This window comes from Mirounga leonina, unplaced genomic scaffold (genome assembly GCF_011800145.1).
Source record: "Mirounga leonina isolate KUSES-001 unplaced genomic scaffold, KU_Mleo_1.0 Mir_101595, whole genome shotgun sequence".
In the NCBI taxonomy this organism is placed as follows: Eukaryota; Metazoa; Chordata; class Mammalia; order Carnivora; family Phocidae; genus Mirounga; species Mirounga leonina.
This window is the reverse complement of record NW_023270158.1, coordinates 17,431,354-17,452,356: the sequence shown is the minus strand read 5'-3', so window position 1 is coordinate 17,452,356 and position 21,003 is coordinate 17,431,354. Positions and strand designations below refer to the sequence as shown.

At 38.9% G+C, this 21,003-nt stretch overlaps 1 protein-coding gene across 9 annotated transcripts in view; it reads left to right on the top strand.

Moving 5' to 3' along the window:
* Positions 1–21,003, top strand: part of DMD (dystrophin) — a 1,717,438-nt gene that overhangs the window by 418,205 nt on the left and 1,278,230 nt on the right. For all 9 annotated transcript variants that reach the window (XM_035001266.1, XM_035001277.1, XM_035001248.1 and 6 more), the window contains 2 exons: positions 3,597–3,731; positions 4,593–4,742. In XM_035001266.1, coding sequence (XP_034857157.1) covers positions 3,597–3,731; positions 4,593–4,742 — 285 coding nt within the window. The remainder of the gene's footprint in view (positions 1–3,596; positions 3,732–4,592; positions 4,743–21,003) is intronic.

The following is a 21,003-nucleotide window of genomic DNA, read 5'->3' as shown; positions in this document are numbered from 1 at the left end:
CCCCCTCTCATGCTCTCTCTCTCTCATTCTCTCTCTCAAATAAATAAATAAAATCTTTAAAAAAAAATTTTGCCTCACTTTCTAGTTCTCCTTTCCTCATATACCCCCTTTGCCCTCCCCATCACACCCCTCTATTTAGGCCACAGCTTGTGAAAACATGTTGCAGACGTTTTTTTAACACATAATATAGGGAACCTTTTATTTCTTAAGTGTGAACTCTAGTTGCCAATCTCAAGAAAAAGAGATCTTACTGGCAACTTTTAACAGCAGGCTGAAGTTATTTATTATAAAAGTCCTTACAATTGTGTCATCTTTAGATTATAAGTTGTGGATTCTACGTTCATTACCACTACTGACTGCCTCAAATGGCGGTAAATTTTCTCACGTGGTTTGTAATATTTTGTTTTTGAGCTCAATTGTAGTACGAATTGTTTTTACTGGAAATCCTTTCTGCTCTGGGCTGTCAGAGGGTCCTTATAAGTTGTGTTGTGTTGTGTTGTTGTTTTTTTTTTAATGTTCCTACCAGAGTCCTAGAAATGTCACGTTCTACTCTCATGTGTGATATAAACTTAGGTTTCAGTTTCTGGTGGGTGAATCCTTATTTTCCAACTAAAATCCAAAGGATTCTCAGCTTCCTTGCCAATTCCTTTTACTCCAGTGGATGGGGATTTTATAGTTCTGGTTTCCAGGACAGATGGCACCTAAATTTATGCTCTTCCATCTCCCTGGATTGCATGAGACCAGTGCCCCTTTTTTCATCCCAAGTTAGTGTTGAATACCCTAGCTGGTATGTCACATACCCTGTTCTGATATGCCAGTGTTTTGTTTAGCTTGGCCTCCCAACCTCTGCATGCACTTAACTTCCCTCTTTGTTTCTGCTCTGGGAGGATTTTCATATTTCATAGAGCAACCCGATGAACTTAAATGTTGTCCTTTGTATTTTACCCAGCATTTCAATATTACAAAAGCGGGTGGGGAGATTGCCACATCAGCTCCATTTACCATTTTGGATGGAAGTTTCCTTTTTCAATTGTCATCTCTTTAAAGCCACTGTGAATTCTGTGATTTCCAAGCAGTTTTGAGTCCCAAACTGCTAACCTTAACAGTTATTCTAAGTGGCTTTTAGCTCCAATTCCGGCTGCAAGACTACATTTTATTTTGCAAAGGTGACCTATAAAGCCAGTACATTCAGCCTCTCCAGCTGTGTCCTTCCGATGCATCGAGGACACAAGAGGCCATCCGTCCTGACGGTTAAATCAGCAAGGTAGTTCATTACCTCAGTCTGCACCAAAGTTAATAAGACACATTACCAATCACATCTCCTTATCTTCAAAGCTCTAGAATACCCTCTGGTACTTAAGGAGATATATATATTTTCCCACTGGGATCTTTGCCCAGAAGGAAGACAGCCTGTAGTCCAGCAGGAGCTGGAAATGACCCAGATTTAAGATTTCTATCACCTTTTAAAGCAAAATACTTAATTTCACTTTCTGTAATAAACTGTACATAAAATACTAAGCAAGTATTGGTAGGGTGGCAAGACAGGTTGGACTGATACTTTTCATCAATTAGAGGGGGAATGTCCTCTATCATTTGCAAGGGCTATAAGCACAGTGAAAATATGGGAAATCTGACAGAATTTTTGGTTTCTCCTAGAATAAAACTTCCTTCCTTGCCTTTATTTTTGGTGGAGTTGGGGGGGTGGGTAGCAGGTGGTAGTGATTACACTACTGTATTTATAGGTTTGTCCAATATTTACAATCTCAAAGCTAATGGAAAATGACCAGTTTTGTATTCATATCCTCTACTGCATCTTCCTGCTTTTTTCTCAGTTAGACAAACTCATAATCCAGAAATTTGCCTTCATTTTTCTTTGCTTAAAAATGTTTTATCACACTCATATGAATACCTAAATAACGTATTGCTCAATTTTGCTTATTTTGAGTGTCACAAAATATCATAGCCTATAATATTTAGTTTTTTAGGGCTTGCCCATTCTGCCCAACATTTTTGTGTCTGAGAGTCATCCATGTTGTTCTGTGTGATGAAATTTTCATTTTTACTTCTGTGTTTTCTGTTTAAATGTACTACAATGTATTTCTACATTCTCCAGTTAGCAGACATAAAAATTTTGGTTATTACCAAAAGTGATGAAATGAACATTCTCTTAACTGCCTTTGTTGTCCACACAAAGCAATTTCTCTGAGGTTATGTATGCGAGAGTTGCTGGATTGTCGGGGATGTGACTATTCACCTGACTGAGAATGAAAGATTGTTTTCCAAAATGATCATTCCAGTAGACACACCCACCGGCAATAAATACAAAATTTTGTTAATTTGTATCTTCTCTTACACTTGGAATTGTGAAATTTCTCATTTGTGTCAGTTGACATGGTATAAATACCACATAATCTTGACTTACATTCCCCTGACTGCTAATGAGGTTGAACATATTTTCATATATTTGTTGGATATGCATATATTTAGGTTTTCCTTTCATTTTCTATTGGGATGTCTCTTCTCTTTTAATTGACTTGAGTCATTCCTTTTTTACTCATCTGTTAGAAATTTTGCAATTGCTTTCTTCAAGTTTGAGGCTGGTTTTCAATTTCTTTATGGTGTCTTTTGATAAATAGAAGAATTTAATTCTACTGTAATCAAATTTATTCAGGTTTCTTTTTTGTTTTGTTTTTGTTTTGTTTTGTTTCTTATGAAATGTCTTATTTAAGATATCCTTTCCCATCCCAAGTTTATAGAATACTCTTCTGTATTTTCTGGTTGCAATCTTAAAGTTTTGCTTTTTTATATATGATTATGTTTTAGTATTACAGTAATCATTTGTTCAATACGTATCAAAAGCCATTTAAAAGTAGTCATATCCTTGAAATAGTTATTAGTCATATTCCTCTTAATATACCTCAAGGAAATAATTTGAAATATGGGAAAAAATCTATATTCATGGTGATCCTCACTACAAATTTATTAGCAAACAAAACCAAAAATAGTCTAACTACCCAATAAGTTATGACTGTTAAGAAAATAATAATACAGCCACTTAAATGAAACTTTAGATTTTCATTAAAAATATGTCTTCTTAGTAATACAGAAAAATTATGTAAGGTTTAGTGAAAAGAGCTCTGTAGCTAAATCTGCACTTTAATGTTAGCTATCATATTACTTGCATATGATAAAGTTTAAAGGAGCTCACAGAAAAGTGGGCATGGTTAAGGTTTTGAGATGTTAATTTATATATATATATATATATATATATATATATATATATATATATACATTTTTGTGTATGCTTTTAGTTTTTATTTTCCAGACTGTGATGTTGATGAGATTTTTTATTTAAAAAAGTAAATCACTGACTCTTTAATTAATTTTTGTAATAAGATGTTTCCTTAATGATTAGTAGTTATAAACATATTAGCTGATCAACATGACTAGTTGCTTTTTAAATTATCTACTGCAAAGGAAAGGTGAACAATATAAAATAAACATGTTCCATTTTCACAGCTTTAAAAATGAAAATTCCAAAGCCCCAGAGTCACTTCTATCAAATATTTTATCTGTGATATGTATTTCTTTCTTAGGAAGTTTGGGCGTGCTGGCATGAGTTATTGTCATACTTGGAGAAGGCAAACAAGTGGCTAAATGAAGTAGAATTCAAACTGAAAACCATGGAAAATATTCCTGGGGGAGCTGAGGAAATCTCCGAGGTGCTTGATGTAAGTTGTCACTTAATCGAGGTGTGAAGGAAATGTAAAATGTCACTTTAGATAGTATTGAGAGTCTAGAGTGTTAAAGCAGGAACCTAAACATCATATATCCAACTTCCTTATTTTCTCAAGATGACTGTAAAACCTGAAGAACTATCAAAGAACAATGAGACTTGTCTCAGGTGGACTATAATTTTGGCCTTGTCCTATTCAAAGATGTTAACTGACCAAGCATTCTTTGTGAATCAGAAATGTGATTCATCTTCCAAAAAAGTCGAAGCACACACAGTGCCAGAACAAAGGGTGTGATGATGCAGTTATCCTATTAAATAATCAGATTGAAGGGCTTCACCCTCATTTTATTGCTTTTCCATCCAAAGATGGCTGCTTCACTGAGAAGCTATGTGTATGGGGGAAAAAGTATGAAGGGCAAAGTGATTTCTTCTAGAGGTTGTACCTTTTTTTTTTTTTTTTTTTAATTGGGGAAAGGAAACTCTGCTGTTGAATTTCTACCTACATGTATTGTTCAGATTCATGTCGCTTAGCCATCACTAGCTGTAAGAGAAGTTGAGAAATCGAGTATTTTACCTTTCCAGGTTTAAGAGTAGAGGGCATCAAAGAGGAAGGTGGCTGTGGATAATTTTTAAGTGTCCCAGTCCACAATCCTGCCACAAGCTCATGAAGATAGACATGCAGAAACATCATATTTTTTAAGAAACAAGGTCTTTCATGTTTTATTATCCCAATTCAATATTGCTTTAAATTGTCTTAACTTAATGATATGTAAATAAGAAGATACTGAGCATTTTGTGTTAATTCAATATATTTAGAAAAAGAAGGGAAATAGTAATTATTGCAAATGTGTTTCAGTCACTTGAAAATTTGATGCAACATTCAGAGGATAACCCGAATCAGATTCGCATATTGGCACAGACCCTAACAGATGGTGGAGTCATGGATGAACTGATCAATGAGGAACTTGAGACATTTAATTCTCGTTGGAGAGAGCTGCATGAAGAGGTATGACGATAAGAGTGAAAAATCTTTTTAAACTGATTTGCATAAATACCTAACAAATACTTTTAGGTTTCTCAGATAAAAGAACGAATACTTTGAATATTAGTTCGGCTTCCAGGTTTTAGAAATTGTCATGTGCCAGACATGGGTAAATTATTTACATGTGTCTTCTATCATTTTGTCTTACAAAAACATTATAAAGGGTGGGTTTTAACAGGAAACAGAGACATACCAAATACAGTAATATGCTCAAGTCCACAAGCTGCAAATAGTTAGATTAACTATTCAAAATCAGATCTTATCTGATCACAGGATTCTTGTCCCTACCCAAGATTAACCAATATGTGTAGGTATCCTCATCTCTTTCTCCCTCTTTCCCTTTCTCTCTCTACCTTTTTCTTTCTCTCTTTTTAAAAAGATTTATTTATTTATTTGAGAGAGAGAGAACAGGAGAACACAAGTAGGGAGGAGGGGCAGAGGGAGAGGGAGAAGCAGACCCCCCATCCACCCCCAGTTGAGCAGGGAGCTGACCGTGGGGCTTGAACCCAGGACCCTGCGATCATGACCTGAGCCAAAGGCAAAGGCTTAACCGACTGAGTCATCCAGGCACCTCCCACCTTTCTCAGCACATGCACACACATGTTACGGTTATATGCAATCTGTTAGTCATATGTGTGATTCTCTTAGTACCCTAGATGTTGTTTATTCCTCCCAAGTAATACTAAAGAGCTTTAATTTATATATAACAGAGGGATGTTCATCTGTAAGAATTATACCATGTGTTTTCTGAATGTTTTCTTTTTTCCTTTTTTTTCTTTCTGAATATTTTCAATCAAAATTAAGAGAAAAAATCATATTACTCCCAATCAAAGAGTGTTTTGCATATACTCTCCTAAATCAAGAATGGATTACTTGTCAAAAAGAACAAATAGATTATAATGAAGTTTAGTTTCATACTCATTTACTACATGTGTCTGTAACATGTGAGACAGGGTTCAAAGTTTAGGTAGTAAGTAGGAAAATTTCTTCTCCTTCATTACTCATAGACACTGACTAGCTAAGCAAAAATTCACTGATTTCTTAGTGTGTTCAGAACATAAAAACAAATAATATCCTTATAAGATGCAAAAAGTTGTGTTAAAAGTTATTCTAGAGGGGAGGGGGGTAGGAGGATGGGTTAGCCTGGTAATGGGTATTAAAGAGGGCACGTACTGAATGGAGCACTGGGTGTTATATACAAACAATGAATCATGGAACACTACATCAAAAACTAATGATGTAATGTATGGTGATTAACATAACATAATAAAATAAAAAATTTTTTAAAGTTATCGCAGAAGATTAGAGAACAAAGAAAAAGGGCACAGATCTGTGTGGGTCAGCACAAGAACACATTTGGGGTAGCTTTTTTAGAGAAAATTCATTGTGAATGACATTGTATTTTTTTTTAAGATTTAAAACATTTCTTTTTAAATATTTTATTAATTTGACACAGAGAGAGAGAGAGCGAGAGAGGGAACACAAGTAGGGGAAGTGGGAGAGGGAGAAGCAGGTTTCCCGCCGAGCAGGGAGCCCGATGCGGGGCTCGATCCCAGGACCTGGAATCATGACCTGAGCCAAAGGCAGATGCTTAACGACTGAGCCACCCAGGCACCCCAGATTTAAAACATTTTTAAAAGTAATCTCTACACCCAGTATGGGGCTCGAGCTCACAACCGTGAGGTCAACAGCTGCATGCTCTACTGACTGAGCCAAAGGGCAGCCCTGTGAACATTTAAAATCAGAATAGGAGATAGCCAAATGCACGGGTGTAGGAGGGCAATCCCAGACAGGTAGATGTACACATGCAAAGAATTGGAAGCAGGAGGCTGGTTATCAATGCACATCTGCAAACCATTTGGTTTTGCCTGAGTGTAAGGTACAGGTCAGGGAGTACCTGAAGGTAGACCTGAACAAGTAGGCATCAGCAAGTTTGCTGAGGGAGACAAATGCTTCTCAAACAGCCTGGTCTATAACCATGCACTCAGGGAACCACTGAAGGGTTTAGAATGTCAGGGGGAAGGGCTACCTGGGTGCTGCAGTTGGTTGAGCATCTGACTCTTGGTTTTGGCTCAGGTCATGATCTCAGGGTTGTGAGATCGAGCCCCGAGTTGGGCTCGGCACTCAGTGTGGAATCTGCTTGATATTCTCTCTCCCTCTACCCCTCCTGCTCGTGTTCTCTCTCTCTCTCAGTAAGTAAATAAATATTTTAAAAGAGTGTAAGGGGGGAAGGAGAAGAGAGGTGCCACAATCAGATTATATTACCTCTGTAGTGACTGTGGAGAGTAGGTGGTATAAGAGACAGGGAGGCTGTAGGTAGTGAGACCAAGGAAGAAGTGGTATTTTTAGATCAGTTGAAGACAAGGGTGGTGGTGATAGGTACAGTGAAAATGAGAAATCTAGGAGAGCATCTAGGTTTCTGATTCAGGTGACTGCATAGCTGTTATTTTTCATAAACAAGATTGAGAAAATGAGAAAAAAAGCAAGTTTGGAGGTAAAAAACCACATGTCACTTTTTATCTCCATTGATCCTGAAGTGCCTGCTTAAATTTGATATGAACCAAAAGCAATTCCTGAGTCAAGGACTTAGGTGCTATTAGTTAATTTGAGGTATAATACCAAGAAGGACAAGTGAGGGAGTGGGGAGAGTAGGGAATGAAAGCTTGGACGGTTGATGAAGGGTACTTTTATCAGTGAGTTTCCACTGTGAGTGACAGGGCTAGTCCTACTAGGAGCTTTAAAGAAATCATGTACTACACCAGTATCACAGAGCATGCTCAGAATTGTCCCACTGAGCTTATGGAAACTGGAGTGTTTATCCACCAATTTCCCTCCGTTTTTGAGGATTGCCCTCGGGTGCATAAAATCCTGCCCTTCTGGGCTATCGAGGGCAGTCCAAATAAGAAATGTGGGTGCTTGAGGTGGAAATGTAGCAGTGCTTGCAGAAACTCCACCATAGCTTTAGGTGAACTCAGAGCCATTGAGGTTAAGGGGCTATGTGGTAGGGTATCAACAGGGTCTACTAGAGTACTTAGGGAGTGTCTAGCAAGGATAGTCCATAATTCAGGAAAAGAGATACAGAGCCCTGAAGTTAGTGATCCAGACCAGTTATACAGATGTGGGATATACCAGACCACATGCTAGTTAAAACTGTAAAGTTCATGAAATCACCCCAGGTAAGCCAAAAGAAAATGAATCATGGACAGAATTTAGTAATTATACATAAAATCAAGATTTAGACAGGGACACCTGGGTAGCTCAGTCAGTTAAGCATCTGACTTCGGCTCAGGTCATGATCTCAGGGTCCTGGGATTGAGCCCCATGTCATACTCCGTGCTCAGCACAGAGTCTGCTTGTCCCTCTGTCCTCTCTCTCTCTCTCTCTCATAAATAAAATCTTAAAAAAAATCAAGAGTTAGGCAGAGGAAATAGTGTTTCCAAAGGAAATGAGAATAAATGGTCACAAAGGTATGAGACGCAAGTTAAAAGCAGGGTGCTTAGGAGGTAGCAGTGTATAAAGAGAAGTCATGAAAAAAAAAAGTCAGTTACAATAAAGAGGCCTCGTAAGATGAAGACAGAATTGGGCAAAAAAGATATAACATTTACCAGAATGGTTTTGATGGAGTTTCCCTGGGGATAGAGAGAATAGTGCTGGGGCATTACAGAAGACAGTAGGGAAGAGGAAGGAGGAAAGCAAAGTTTGCACTATGCTTGTAAGGAGCTTGGTTTTGAAGAGACAGAATGATTGTAAGAGGGATGGTAGCTAGGAGGGTATGTAGGAAACCTTTTTTTTATTTAAGTGGGGGAGAAGTTTGATCATGTTTGTAAATTGGAAAGAAGTGTGGAGTAGGAGAGCCTACCCCCCCCCTCCGAGGTCCCAAAGACGAGTAGGTGACCGTAGGGCAGATGGATGTGGAGGTACCTGCAGGGATCCTCCAAACAGTTCTGAATCCTGCCACTGTCTTTCCTGAGTACTTTAGTCACCCTTTTCCCTTATCACTGTGAAGGACTGGGGATTGGAAAAGGAGATTCCAAACAGTCCCTTGGCTTCTCATTCTTGTTGCACTGTTATTGGCTGTGAGCAAGAGTAGTTATTTGTACATGGCAACTGACTCAAAGTTCATTTAAATTTGGATTCTGTTAGGGAATTGGAGTGTGCTCTTATTTATATTTGACTGTTAGTGTCAGGGTAGAAATTGCAGTTCAAGCAAAAAATCAAAAGTCACATTGTAGAACCAACCTTGACTAAGCTGTGAAAAGGCCCAAATTTTAATCTTTAACAATATGCAGAGTCTATCTATTCTCTCCTTAGAAACAGATCATTCTCTAACCTGACCTTGGCACCAGCCTTATTTATGTAATATTCTTGCAAACCTTTAATAACACAAAAACTACTTACGTTCTTATATTGCGAAGTTCTTTGGTGTGGAACCAGGCATTTTCCCCCCAAATTCAACTCAGAAACAGACTTTGATTGAAAACCTATTCAGCTATATCTGAATTGAGTTGTTAAAGCATTGACTATAGAATCAGAAAACCTTGGGTTGGAATAGCCCCTTGTATTAGTCATGGTACAGTGACTTGAACAGGGAAGGTTTAATATAAATAAGTATTAACTATTTAATGGGAATTCATTTTTTAAGAGAAAGTAGAAGAGAACTCAAAAAGAGTCCCCTAGAGCTGAGTGATAGTACCCAAGGAAGGAACTGACTTGGAAAGCGAGGAGCTTTACCCAAGGCTGGGATTCAGACCTGTTTGGCAAGAGTGTGACTCCAGCCCATGAGATGGCAAAGAAGTGGTCTGAGTGGACCCCATCAGGGCTAGTACATATTGGGCTGAGTTTTATGTCAACAGAAACTTGGAGTGGCGTGCTGACAAAATTCATAGGGAAGTAGCCTGTAGGGCATGCTCTTCAATTGCTAGGAACCTGGGTGGTGGGCCTGTTGCACCTGCTAGAAAGCTACCTGTGGCTGGTGCTGTTGAACTGAGGGAAACAGGCTTGGGCACCAGGAAGCTGCCCATGTATTTGCCTCCCCGTGATGAACTTGCCACTGGGGCACCCACAGAGCTTCCATAAGACACCTGTAGAGGGTGCTGCTGAAATTTATGGGATAGTTGGGAACAGAGGCTTTGAGCTCCACCCGGCATACTACAGGTCAACCCAGAGCCACGGGAGCAAGAAAGAATTACAAACACACTGGAATGGAGAAATCTTTACTTCCCCTGGTGTCACTCCAGTGTCCTCTACTGACAAAGTTTAGCATCACTTCAGCTCCCAAAGAGAAATATTCGAGTATCACAAGCAGATCACTCTTTAGCGGCAGTAAGTTGATAACTGACACATCCCTCCACAGCTCATTGACTATGTGACCTTGGGTAATATTTCCAAGCTCCCGCATCCTCATCTATGATATCAGCTCCTGTTTCATAGGGATCTACTGAGCAAAATATAAAATACTATGTGGAAAGGGCTTATTATAGCGCTACAAGCATAGTACGTAGTCGATAAATGATTGGCATTTTATTTTTACTAGGTTGTGTACTATAGTACCTACCCTCAAAGCCGTGTGTATTTTTTTGTTCGTGTTTGTGTGTATGCGTGTGTATCCCACCGGGGCAGGGATAAAAATATATATTCCAATATGAAAAACAATGAAATGTGCACACCTCTATTGTTTAGATAAATGCAGAAGACTGATAAAAGGCCTTTTTTTATCATCCCCTAAGTCTTAAACTGGAAGGTCTCCACCTCTACTTCAATAGTCAATTAGGCAGAATGTTACAGTCACCATAAAAAACTTGAATTAAATAAACTTGAAACCACTATCAGTCCTGGCTATGCTTATATGAAATATCTAGCCAATAATAACCTGAGAGTAATTTGGCAATGAGAAAAAAAAAAAAGCACATTTGGTGCTTTAGAGCTCTGATAAAAACCATATATGTTGGAGATAATATCCTTCTCAAATTCCGTGGGTGCCAGTCTTTAAGGAGCTTGTGTGACTTTAGAGATATGATGTTGAGGTAAAAGCATTGGTAGTAACAGACTTTTCCTGTTTCTCAGGGTCTAAGCGGGGCTCTTTGATGATTTCCTAACTGCTTAGGTAAGAGAGCAACACATAATAAGTTGTTTGCTAAATTAATCATTTGGGGTGTTCCCATTGAATATTTAGTTGAGAAGGCTGATGTTTTGATGCAGTGTGGAAGGAGCCTTGGGATAAATTATCTAAGGGGCTGAGGAAATAAAATGACTACAGTAACTGTTTTTAAATTGATTTCTTTTATTTTCCAAAAAATCTATAGTGCATTAGGTTGTTATAGTGAAGAATTCTAACGTTGTTTCAAACTGTAATTTCCTTGATTTTTTTTTTTTTGTTGGCTAAAGAAAAACAGTTTTTCCATTAATAAACAAAGTGTCCCTTCACTTGAAGATGAGCCTTAGCCCATTTTCTTCTCAATTAAATGCATATGTCAGAGGTTTGTGGGTTTTTTTTATTGCCCATGTAATGTTTCTTATAGCCACAATTATGCAGAGCAAAGGTAACATACAATTGCCTGTTAAATCAATCAAACAGCCAGATTTTTTATTGCCTATGAATATTTAAAAGAGATATGCCAGATCCTGTCCCTAATTTTGGAGTGTCAGTTTGCATTCAGATATGTAATAAATTCTTTCCATTCCTTGAAAAGCCATCGTTCACTCTTCATAATCATATGGCACTATATTTTCTTTTTTTTTAAATTTTTTTTAATTTTTTTTTATTCTTATGTTAATCCCCATACATTACATCATTAGTTTTAGATGAAGTGCTCCATGATTCATTCTTTGTGCATAACACCCAGAGCTCCATGCAGAATGTGCCCTCCTCAATACCCACCACCAGGCTAACCCATCCTCCCACCGCCCTCCCCTCTAGAACCCTCAGTTTGTTTTTCAGAGTCCATCGTCTCTCATGGTTTCTTTACCCCTCCAATTTCCCCCGCTTCATTCTTCCCCTCCCGCTACCTTCTTCTTCTTCTTTTTTTTTTTTTTTCTTAACATATATTGCATTATTTGTTTCAGAGGTACAGATCTGAGATTCAACAGTCTTGCACAATTCACAGCGCTTACCAGAGCACATACCCTCCCCAGTGTCTATCACCCAGTCACCCCATCCCTCCCACCCCACCCCCCACTCCAGCAACCCTCAGTTTGTTTCCTGCAATTAAGAATTCCTCATATCAGTGAGATCATATGATACATGTCTTTCTCTGTTTGACTTATTTCACTCAACATAATACCCTCCAGTTCCATCCACGTCGTTGCAAATGCAAGATCTCATTCCTTTTGATGGCTGCATAATATTCCATTGTATATATATACCACTTCTTCTTTAGCCATTCATCTGTCCATGGACATCTTGGCTCTTACCACAGTTTGGCTATTGTGGACATTGCTGCTATAAACATCGGGGTGCACATACCCCTTCGGATCCCTACTTTTGTATCTTTGGGGTAACTACCCAGTAGTGCAATTGCTGGATCATATGGTAGCTCTATTTTCAACTTTTTGAGGAACCTCCATACAGTTTTCCAGAGTGGCTGCACCAGCTTGCATTCCCACCAACAGTGTAGGAGGGTTCCCCTTTCTCCGCATCCCCGCCAACATCTGTCGTTTCCTGACTTGTTAATTTTAGCCATTTTGACTGGTGTGAGGTGGTATCTCATTGAGGTTTTGATTTGGATTTCCCTGATGCTGAGCGATATTGAGCACTTTTTCCTGTGTCTGTTGGCCATTTGGATGTCTTCTTTGGAAAAATGTCTGTTCATGTCTTCTACCCATTTCTTGATTGGATTCTTTGTTCTTTGGGTGTTGAGTTTGATGAGTTCTTTTTTTTTTTTTAAAGATTTTATTTATTTATTTGAGAGAGAAAGAGAGAGCACATGAGAGGGGGGGAGGGTCAGAGGGAGAAGCAGACTCCCTGCTGAGCAGGGAGCCCGATGCGGGACTCGATCCCGGGACTCCAGGATGATGACCTGAGCCGAAGGCAGTCGCCTGACCAACTGAGCCACCCAGGCGCCCGATTCTGCCCATTTCTTGATTGGATTCTTTGTTCTTTGGGTGTTGACTTTGATGAGTTCTTTATAGATTTTGGATACTAGCCCTTTATCTGATATGTCATTTGCAAATATCTTCTCCCATTCTGTCGGTTGTCTTTTGGTTTTGTTGACTGTTTCCTTTGCTTTGCAAAAGCTTTTTATCTTGATGAAGTCCCAATAGTTCATTTTTGCCCTTGCTTCCCTTGCCTTTGGCGATGTTTCTAGGAAGAAGTTGCTTCAGCTGAGGTCAAAGAGGTTGCTGCCTGTGTTCTCCTTTAGGATGTTGATGGACTCCTGTCTCACATTGAGGTCTTTCAACCATTTGGAGTTTATTTTTGGGTGTGGTGTAAGGAAATGGTCCAATTTCATTCTTCTGCATGTGGCTATCCAATTTTCCCAACACCATTTGTTGAAGAGACTGTCTTTTTTCCATTGGAGATTCTTTCCTGCTTTGTCAAAGATGAGTTGACCATAGAGTTGAGGGTCCATTTCTGGGCTCTCTATTCTGTTCCATTGATCTATGTGTCTGTTTTTGTGCCAGTACCATGCTGTCTTGATGATGACAGCTATGTAATAGAGCAGGAAGTCCGGAATTGTGATGCTGCTGGCTTTGCTTTTCTTTTTCAACATTCCTCTGGCTATGTGGGGTCTTTTCTGGTTCCATACAAATTTTAGGATTATTTGTTCCATTTCTTTGAAAAAAGTGGATGGTATTTTGATGGGCATTGCATTGAATGTGTAGATTGCTCTAGGTAGCATTGACATCTTCACAATATTTGTTCTTCCAATCCATGAGCATGGAACGTTTTTCCATTTCTTTGTGTCTTCCTCAATTTCTTTCATGAGTATTTTATAGTTTTCTGAGTACAGATCCTTTGTCTCTTTGGTTAGATTGATTCCTAGGTATCTTATGGTTTTGGGTGCAATTGTAAATGGGATCGACTCCTTAATTTCTCTTTCTTCTGTCTTGTTGTTGGTGTATAGGAATGCCACTGATTTCTGTGCATTGATTTTATATCCTGCCACTTTACTGAATTCCTGTATGAGTTCTAGCAGTTTTGGGGTGGAGTCTTTGGGGTTTTCCACATAAAGTATCATATCATCTGCAAAGAGTGAGCGTTTGACTTCTTCTTTGCCAATTTGGATGCCTTTGATTTCTTTTTGTTGTCTGATTGCTGTGGCTAGGACTTCCAATACTATGTTGAATAGCAGTGGTGATAGTGGACATCCCTGCCGCGTTCCTGACCTTAGGGGGAAAGCTCTCAGTTTTTCCCCATTGAGAATGATATTCGCTGTAGGTTTTTCATAGATGGCTTTCATGATATTGAGGTATGTACCCTCTATCCCTATACTCTGAAGAGTTTTGATCAAGAAAGGATGCTGTACTTTGTCAAAAGCTTTTTCTGCATCTATTGAGAGGATCATATGATTCTTGTTCTTTCTTTTGTTAATGTATTGTATCACATTGATTGATTTGCGGATGTTGAACCAACCTTGCAGCCCAGGGATAAATCCCACTTGGTCATGGTGAATAATCCTTTTAATGTACTATTGGATCCTATTGGCTAGTATTTTGGTGAGAATTTCTGCATCCATGTTCATAAGGGATATTGGTCTGTAATTCTCCTTTTTGATGGGGTCCTTTTCTGGTTTGGGATCAAAGTAATGCTGGCCTCATAAAATGAGTTTGGAAGTTTTCCTTCCATTTCTATTTTTTGGAACAGTTTCAGAAGAATAGGTATGAATTCTTCTTGAAATGTTTGGTAGAATTCCGCTGGGAAGCCATCTGGCCCTGGGCTTTTGTTTTTTGGGAGATTTTTGATGACTGCTTCAATTTCCTTAGTGGTTATAGGTCTGTTCAGGTTTTCTATTTCATCCTGGTTCAGTTTTGGTAGTTGATACATCTCTAGGAATGCATCCATTTCTTCCAGGTTATCTAATTTGCTGGCATAGAGTTGCTCATAATATGTTCTTAAAATTGTTTGTATTTCTTTGGTGTTGGTTGTGATCTCTCCTCTTTCATTCATGATTTTGTTGATTTGGGTCATTTCTCTTCTCTTTTTGATAAGTCTGGCCAGGGGTTTATCAATCTTTTTAAATCTTTCAGAGAGCCAGCTCCTAGTTTCGTTGATCTGTTCTGTTCTTTTAGTTTCTATTTCATTGATTTCTGCTCTGATCTTTAGTATTTCTCTTCTCCTGCTGGGTTTAGGCTTTATTTGCTGTTCTTTCTCCAGCTCCTTTAGGTGTAGGGTTAGGTTGTGTACTTGAGACCTTTCTTGTTTCTTGAGAAAGGCTTGTACTGCTATATACTTTCCTCTTAGAACTGCCTTTGCTGCATCTCAAAGATTTTGAATAGTTGTGTTTTCATTTTCATTGGTTTCCATGGATTTTTTTAAGTCTTCTTTAATTTCCTCGTTGACCCATTCATTCTTCAGTAGGATGCTCTTTAGCCTCCATGTATTTGAGTTCTTTCCGACTTTCCTCTTATGATTGAGTTCTAGTTTCAAAGCATTGTGGTCTGAAAATAGGCAGGGAATGATCCCAATCTTTTGGTACTGGTTGAGACTTGATTTATGACCTAGGATGTGATCTACTCTGGAGAATGTTCCATGGGCACTAGAGAAGAATGTGTTTTCCATTGCTTTGGGGTGGAATGTTCTGAATATGTCTGTGAAGTCCATTTGGTCCAGTGTGTCATTGAAAGTCTTTATTTCCTTGTTGATCTTTTGCTTAGACGATCTGTCCATTTCAGTGAGGGGGGTGTTAAAGTCCCCCACTATTATTGTATTGTTGTCGATGTGTTTCTTTGCTTTTGTTATTAATTGCCTTATATAACTGGCTGCTCCCATGTTAAGGGCATAGATATTTACAATTGTTAGATCTTCTTGTTGGATAGACCCTTTAAGTAGGATATAATGTCCTTCCTCATCTCTTATTACAGTCTTTGGTTTAAAATCTAATTTGTCTGATATAAGGATTGCCACCCCAGCTTTCTTTTGGTGTCCATTAGCATGGTAAATGGTTTTCCACCCCCTCACTTTCAATCTGGGGGTGTCTTTGGTTCTAAAATGAGTCTCTTGCAGACAGCATATCGATGGGTCTTGTTTTTTAATCCAGTCTGATAGCCTGTGTCTTTTGATTGGGGCATTTAGCCCATTTACATTCAGGGTAACTATTGAAAGATAGGAATTTAGTGCCATTGTATTGCCTGTAAGGTGACTGTTACTGTATATTGTCTGTGTTCCTTTCTGGTCTATGTTGTTTTTAGGCTCTCTCTTTGCTTAGAGGACCCCTTTCAAGATTTCCTGTAGGGCTGGTTTCGTGTTTGCAAATTCCTTTAGTTTTTGTTTGTCCTGGAAGCTTTTTCTCTCTCCTTCAATTTTCAATGACAGCCTAGCTGGATATAGTATTCTTGGCTGCATATTTTTCTCATTTAGTGCTCTGAATATATCCTGCCAGTCCTTTCTGGCCTGCCAGGTCTCTGTGGATAGGTCTGTTGCCAATCTAATGTTTCTACCCTTGTAGGTTACAGATCTCTTCTCCCGAGCTGCTTTCAGGATTTTCTCTTTGTCTATGGGACTCGTAAGTTTTAGTATTAGATGTCGAGGTGTTGACCTATTTTTATTGATTTTGAGAGGGTTTCTCTGTGCTTCCTGGATTTTGATGCCTGTTTCCTTCCCCAAATTAGGGAAGTTCTCTGCTATAATTTGCTCCATTATACCTTCTGCCCCTCTCTCTCTTTCTTCTTCTTCTGGGATCCCAATTGTTCTAATGTTGTTTCGTCTTATGGTATCACTTATCTCTCGAATTCTGCCCTCGTGATCCAGTAGTTGTTTATCTCTCTTTTTCTCAGCTTCTTTATTTTCCATCATTTCATCTTCTATATTACTGATTCTCTCTTCTGCTTCATTTATTCTAGCACTTAGTGCCCCCATTTTTGATTGCACCTCATTAATAGCCTTTTTGATTTCTACTTGGTTGGATTTTAGTTCTTTTACTTCTCCATAAAGGGTTTCTCTAATAACTTCCATATTTTTTTCAAGCCCAGCTAGTATCTTTAAAGTGATGATTCTGAATTCTAGATCTGACATCGTACTAATGTCCGTATTGAGTAGGTCCCTGGCAGTCGGTACTACCTCTTGTTCTTTTTGTGAGGTGATTTTTTCCGTCTTGTCATTTTGTGCAGAGGAGGATAGATTAATGAGAGAACAAAATGCTAGCAGAGTAACAACGTCCCCCGAAAATATACTCTAAACAAATCAGAGAAGACCTGAAGCAGTGGGAAAAGAAAGGGAAAGAGAGAAAAAAGAAAAAGAAAAAAAAGAAAAAGAAATAGATAAAGATAAAAACAAAAACAAACAAAACAAAACAACAACAACAAAAAAAGAATCAGAATGTGATCAAATATGATCAGGCTGGTATATAGATCAGTGCCACACACTAGATTTGGGGTGTATTTTGGTCTTTTAGAAGAAAGTGCCTCCCAAAATTTTAAAGAAATAAAAACTTATATATGTACAAAAATAAGGGTTGATATGATGAAGGGATGGAATATGACTGTAAAGATGGAAATTATAAAAAATTTTATAAAAGGAATTGATAAGAAGTTGTTTGAAAAAAGAAAGAAGAGGATTTAAAAAAAGAAAAAAGAAAAGAAAAAAAAAGGGGGAGAGAATGTGATCAGGCAGGGGAATAGAAAACACCATATACTGGAGATTTAGGGTATATTTTAATCTGTTAGAAGAAACTATCTCAAAATTTTAAAGAGAGAACAACTTATATATATAAGCCAAAAATACGGGTAACTACTATGAAGGGATAGAATATGACTCTAAAAATGGAAAATAATTTTTTTTTTAAAAAAAAGGGATTGATAAGATGTTGGTTGAAAAAGGGAAAAAGAAAAATTCAAAAAGGAAAAAAAAGACAGTTAAAAATAACTAACTTTGAGAGACTAAAGCATCATGGTAAAAAAGCCATGGATTCTATGTGCAGTATTCCCCTAGCGCTGGAGTTCTGCCGTTCTCATTGATCGGTAAACTTGGTCTTGGCTGGCTGTTCTCGCTGATCTTCTGGGGAGGGGCCTGTTGCCGTGGTTTCCAAATGTCTTTGCCGGAGGCAGAATTGCCCCGCCCTTGCCCCGGCCCGGCTAAGTAATCTGCTCGGGTTTGCTCTCCGGGGCTTTTGTTCCCTGCGAGCTTTCCGTACAGCTTTGGAGGCGGAGAGTGAAAATGGCGGCCTCCCAATCTCTGCCCCGGAGGAGCCGAGACCTCGGGGCCCCGCTCCTCAGTGAGCCCCAGAGAAAAGCCATCAGTCACTCCCGTCTCCCCGGTCTCCGGCTGTACTCCATGCTCACCCGGCCTGTGACTGCGCGTTTCTTTCTCTGGCACCCGACCCCGGGTGGAGTCTCCAAACCCAGCAGATCCCTGTGGTGCACTCCCACGCGGCTCCTCCCGGGGGAGGAAGGCGAGTCTCCCCGGATCTGCCGCTTGTTGGGTCCCTGCTGGAGGAGCAGGGGCCCGACTGTGCCGCGGATCACGGTTTAGGGCCACCCCGAGCTGAGAGCCCGCGCCTGGGCTCCGCCTCTGCAGCCGGCTTCCCTGCTCGTTACCTGGGAGCTCTGCCTCACTCAGGCACCCCTGGTCTTTCTGTGACCCCGAGGGTCCTGAGAGCACACTGTCCCGGAGGGTTCCACCCCCTACTTAGCCACCAGAGTGACGTCCCTCGGCGGAGCAGACTTTTAAAAGTTCCGATTTTGTGCTCCGCGGCTCTATCACTTGCCAGAAGTGGCCGACGGGGGCCCCTCCCCCCCCATCTATCCTCCCGAATATCGCCTCGGATTCACTTCTCCGCACGTCCTACCTTCCAGAAAGTGGTTGCTTTTCTGATAGAGTTGTTGCTCTTCTTTTCTTCGATCTCCTGTTGAGTTTGTAGGTGTTCAGAATGGTTTGATCCCTATCCAGCTGAATTCCTGAGAGGAGACGAAATCCAGGTCTCCTACTCCTCCGCCATCTTGCTCTGCCCACCCCCGGCACTATATTTTCTACTCATAGTAATGATTTTGAAGATGGTGAGCAAACCAGGAAACAGCTCCAAAAATCATACCAAATCGTCTGATTTTTACAACTTATTACAGACTAACCAAGTTACAGAAGATTTGTTAATGATACAGCAAACTCCATAATAATAGTGCTAATGGTCTCGTGGTTCCAAAGGCCCAGTCCCTGCTTAAGTGTTCAGCATGCATTTTTTCATTTGTTGTCACAATAGCCCTATGTTTTAAGGTCTTTTATAGCCAGTTTTACAGACATGGAAAAGGTATCAAAAGCCACAGAGACAGTGAGAGGCTATTAAGCATTCAGACCCAAGTCTCCTTGCACTTGGAGCCTGGGCTCATGACCACTTGGCAACACTACCTCCAATCTCAGTGATCTTTTCCTTCTATTAATAATAAAAGCTGCCTGGTAAGAAGTGAATATTGCAATTCACTGGTTTCCCAATTTCTAAGGAATGCTTACAGCAGGAGCTTAAAAGTATTAGGGATGACTAAAAGAAATCACTTTATGAGTCTTAAATATTAAAATCACACATTTATAAGTCCAAAGTCTTCACCAGTTCTCTTGATTAGTGATTATTTCATCCTTCTTGTCAATTATTAACACCCCAGCTTCTGTCCCTTTCAAAGTCATCTATAAATTCTTTCACCTGACATTAAATAACAGAGTAAAAGAGAAGAGGCAAAATCTGAACTGGTTAATTCTACTTTAATAGTAACTTTAATGATAGGCATCTTGAGGGACCAATTAATTGTTCCAGGTAATTATGACTTTGAATTACTCACCCAGTATCACATCTACCTTAGCACAGATAGATCAGAATGGACAAATATTGATCAAAGAAGAATTGTAGTCCAGGAAAATAAGTGACAGTGTAGCCATCACGAGGTCAAAATTTTATTTGGAAGTCATTTGTCTAATAAAATATATGCTTTATGAGTTTTTCAGTATGTTTACTTCTTAGAAAATATCACCTTATGATAATAGTAATAGTTAATATTTATGGAGTGCATTTTTATGTCATTCCTTGTGCTAAGCAATGATAAACAGTATAAAACTTATCCCCACATTAGTTTTATGAGGGAGATTTGATGAGCTTACTTCACAGATGTTGAAATGAAGCTAACTTCCATTTCCATGGATGAGGAAGACTAAGTGTTCTAAAATGCCTTCTGCAAAACATCATGATGCTGGGAATTTTCTAATAAATGTACTTTTAAGTGTCTTTTTTTTTTTTTTTCTCTTGAAAGGAAGGATGAGTTAGCCTTTACAGGCCATCCCCCCCCCCAAAAAAAATTGGATGAAACGAAAGCCATAGAAGTAATGCAACTATGAGTACTGACCATTGCATTACCCTAGTGTTAAAAACTAATACTAGCCAGCCATATTCTTGGCAAATTAGGCCAAAATTCTCTTTGTTGGAAGAGAAAGCTAAGTTTCAGGCTCAAGCCAAATTGGGGAGCTGAACAGAGATTCTATATAAACCTGCTTAAAGTTGCTCAATAAATATTAGCTATTACATCTTCCGTGAAATGATAGGTGGGAGTATTCTGTCTTTCTGCAGAAGGTACCAATATAAAAATAGGTCCATATCTCTTCCCACTGAGTATAAAAGTAATGGTAAAAATAATTATATTCATCTCATCTGAAAAATTACAACTATAAGCCTGTGCTTATGGGGATCTGTTATGTGAGGGTATATTATCGATAAGGGTCAAGGAATCCCCAAGATAAGAGATTAAGTTAAAGTGGCTCTAGGTTGATAGCACCCTAACAAAAAGTGGCTCTAGGTTGGTCAGAAGCAAATCCAAATCCTTTACAAAGAAAAATACTCTTAGTATTCTCACAGATTAAATTTAGTGAAATTTCAGCATACAATGAAAATAACCCACAAGCATAAGATAATAAGTCTTCATGAGGCAAAGTCATCCATAGAACACAGAACTAATTTAGACCACCTCCTCTATAATTTCAGATATTAGAATTACCATATTATTAGTATTATATAAATAGATATAATATTTAAGATATAAATTATATTGAAAATTAAATGAAACACAGTTGAGGAAGAAGATCTGAAAAGATCAAAAT